The sequence below is a fragment of the Pygoscelis adeliae genome, unplaced genomic scaffold (genome assembly GCF_000699105.1).
Source record: "Pygoscelis adeliae isolate BGI_AS28 unplaced genomic scaffold, ASM69910v1 Scaffold36, whole genome shotgun sequence".
Taxonomy (NCBI): domain Eukaryota; kingdom Metazoa; phylum Chordata; class Aves; order Sphenisciformes; family Spheniscidae; genus Pygoscelis; species Pygoscelis adeliae.
In genome coordinates, this window is record NW_008824934.1 from 3,396,757 (window position 1) to 3,397,290 (window position 534).

Genomic DNA, 534 nt, shown 5'->3' on the forward strand with positions numbered 1-534 from the left:
GCTGTAAAAGATTGGAAAGCAGATATACTATGCGTATAAAAATGGGAAGTCAGTGACAAGGTTGAAGAGAGAAGAGCCCTTTTCTTGGTATCCATAGCATTGTCTCCACTACAGATAGACCAGGCAGTGTGACTTCCAGTATGGTGTTGAAGCTGATATTTGCAGTGGTTATATCAAGTGAATTCTTAGTGGCTGAAATTTTTGCAGATATGTAGTGGAGTAACAAAAATGATGATGACTGCACATGAAGAGACTCAGGGCCTCTCTAGAGAATCGCTGCCTAGCTGTGAGATCTGGCTGGGCCCTGGTGATGATGCTTATGTCTGGAAGCAGCTAAGTTGCAGTATATTTGAGTTTCTGGCACCCTCTTGTGGTAATTACTTATTTTTATCTATATTTTTTGCATATTTTGTAGATGGAAAGAAAAAATCTTGAGGGACTTTGAAGGTGTGGTATATTGCATAAAAGTGATGAATACAACCGGAGGAGAAAAAGTCACTTAAGGACCTTTATGCTATCACTTGAAAGTTTTCT

At 39.3% G+C, this 534-nt stretch overlaps 1 protein-coding gene across 1 annotated transcript in view; it reads left to right on the forward strand.

Annotated features, from left to right (window-relative positions):
- The first annotated feature begins 234 nt into the window (after positions 1-234).
- The window catches only part of PEX14 (peroxisomal biogenesis factor 14), a 75,513-nt gene continuing 75,213 nt past the window's right edge, over positions 235-534 (forward strand). Inside the window, exon 1 of the mRNA XM_009325278.1 lies at positions 235-373. Within this exon, the coding sequence (XP_009323553.1) occupies positions 235-373 (139 nt within the window). The remainder of the gene's footprint in view (positions 374-534) is intronic.